The sequence below is a fragment of the Sinocyclocheilus anshuiensis genome, unplaced genomic scaffold (assembly GCF_001515605.1).
Source record: "Sinocyclocheilus anshuiensis isolate Anshui unplaced genomic scaffold, SAMN03320099.WGS_v1.1 scaffold1994, whole genome shotgun sequence".
Lineage (NCBI taxonomy): Eukaryota > Metazoa > Chordata > Actinopteri > Cypriniformes > Cyprinidae > Sinocyclocheilus > Sinocyclocheilus anshuiensis.
The window spans coordinates 165931-167844 of NW_015548215.1; the positions used below are offsets into that span (position 1 = coordinate 165931).

Consider the following 1914-nt stretch of genomic DNA (forward strand, 5'->3'; position numbering starts at 1 on the left):
TTAAATATATATATATATATATATACACACACACACACACACACACACACACAAACATATAATACAAATTAATAAATTACAATACAAATAAAATAAATTAATAATAAAATATATATAACTTATTTAAATAATTAAATATATTTAAAATGTAATTTATAATTTATAATTATTGTTTATTAGATGATATATATACATATATAAAATAAATTAAGAATTAACAAAAAGTAATGAAAAAGATACAATATTAATGTATATATTATATATATTTAAATTGTACCTATAAATTCTAATTATTTTTAATAATATTTTTAATTATTTGTTATTTAATTATTATATATACATACAGAAATATATTTAAAAAAAAATATATATATATACTATATTTATTTATTTTGTTTACATTTGTAACAATGGTTCAGGCTATACATTCATACTTATTTCTTTTCGTCTTCATTTTAACTTTATGTCCAGAAGTAAATGTTTAGACAGTTGTAAAATATGTTTGAGTGGGCGGGGCTGTATTGAGAGGCAGCGTTTGATTGGCTGCGGCTGATGTGAGGTTGTTTGTGATTGGTTACCTCCGTCTGCACCATGTTGACCCTGCGGGACCGTAGTTCCCTCACGCAGTTGTAAATGTCCACCACTCCTTCCCGCTCCGCCATGTCCAGCATGATGTCGATGACGATGAAGCAGCCGGTGCGTCCCGCTCCAGCACTGAGGACCAGAACAACAGCTGTTTGACGTGTTTAACAAAACACACAATGTTTTAGTGAAGATGAGACGGATTTTCACCTGCAGTGGATGACCATTGGGCCGGCGTTGGCAGGACTCTTGGCTTTGACCCTGCGGACGAAGCCCAGCAGCCCTGTGGCGTGATACGGGACGCCGTGATCCGGCCAGCCGGTGAAATGAAACTGCCGGATCTCCCTGATCTCATGAGCTCCTCTCTGGAGACCACAAACATGCTGATACTGAGACCCACACCAAACAAATACTGCTCTGAGAACAGACTCAAACCCTCTGAACACAAACACAAACACCCACACACACAAACACACAAACACACACACACACAAACGCACACGCACTCACACACACACACACACACATATGATATTCACATATTCACAGCTCTTCATTCTCCAGCACATTTAAAAGACATGGAATCAGAATGCAGTGTGTGACCAAACAGCAAATAAAAAATACATACATTAAATAAAATATAAAAACAATAATAAAAAAGTCATTTTGATTGTGCTATATATAATAGCTACAGTTTTGAATAATTTTAAATAATATTTTCAATTATTTATTATTATATATACACACAAAATTATAATAAATAAATAAATATACCTTTTTTGTTTCATTTAACATTATAGCTATTTATAACAGCTATAGAGACATATAGCTATAGAGACAATACTAAAACAATAATAAATGATAAGATGTGTTTTGTGTTAAGACTGGAGATTGTGAACAGGACACAGAGTCAGTTATGATCAGCGTCATAATTTGAGGTTTATAGTTTGATTGTAATCAGTAATGGAGTTAGAAGCCGAACCTTTTCCACAGCGAAGGTTCGAATGACATATTCAGACAGCAGCTGAGTCTCGATGAGCGTCACCTTCATGTCCCTGTAGATCTCAGTGTCGTCGGGCCAGTACTTACAGCACTTCACCTGTCAAACACACACACACACACACTAATTTTAAATAATATTTTCAATTATTTATTATTTTATCATAATATTATTTTATTATATAACACACACACACAAGCGCGCACACACACACACAATAAAAATCTAAAACAAATATACAACTTATATAAATAATTAAATATATTTAAAAAGTAATTCTAATTTTAAATATAATTATTAGATTATTTATATACATATATTAAAAATAAAAA

General features: G+C 31.8%; 1 protein-coding gene across 1 annotated transcript in view; it reads right to left on the reverse strand.

The window, feature by feature from the left end:
* The window catches only part of LOC107653871 (receptor-type tyrosine-protein phosphatase mu-like), a 208593-nt gene that overhangs the window by 6400 nt on the left and 200279 nt on the right, over positions 1-1914 (reverse strand). Inside the window, exons 24-26 of the mRNA XM_016440739.1 lie at positions 1565-1681; positions 793-947; positions 579-714 (exon numbers count right to left, since the gene is read on the reverse strand). Of these exons, the coding sequence (XP_016296225.1) occupies positions 579-714; positions 793-947; positions 1565-1681 (408 nt within the window). The remainder of the gene's footprint in view (positions 1-578; positions 715-792; positions 948-1564; positions 1682-1914) is intronic.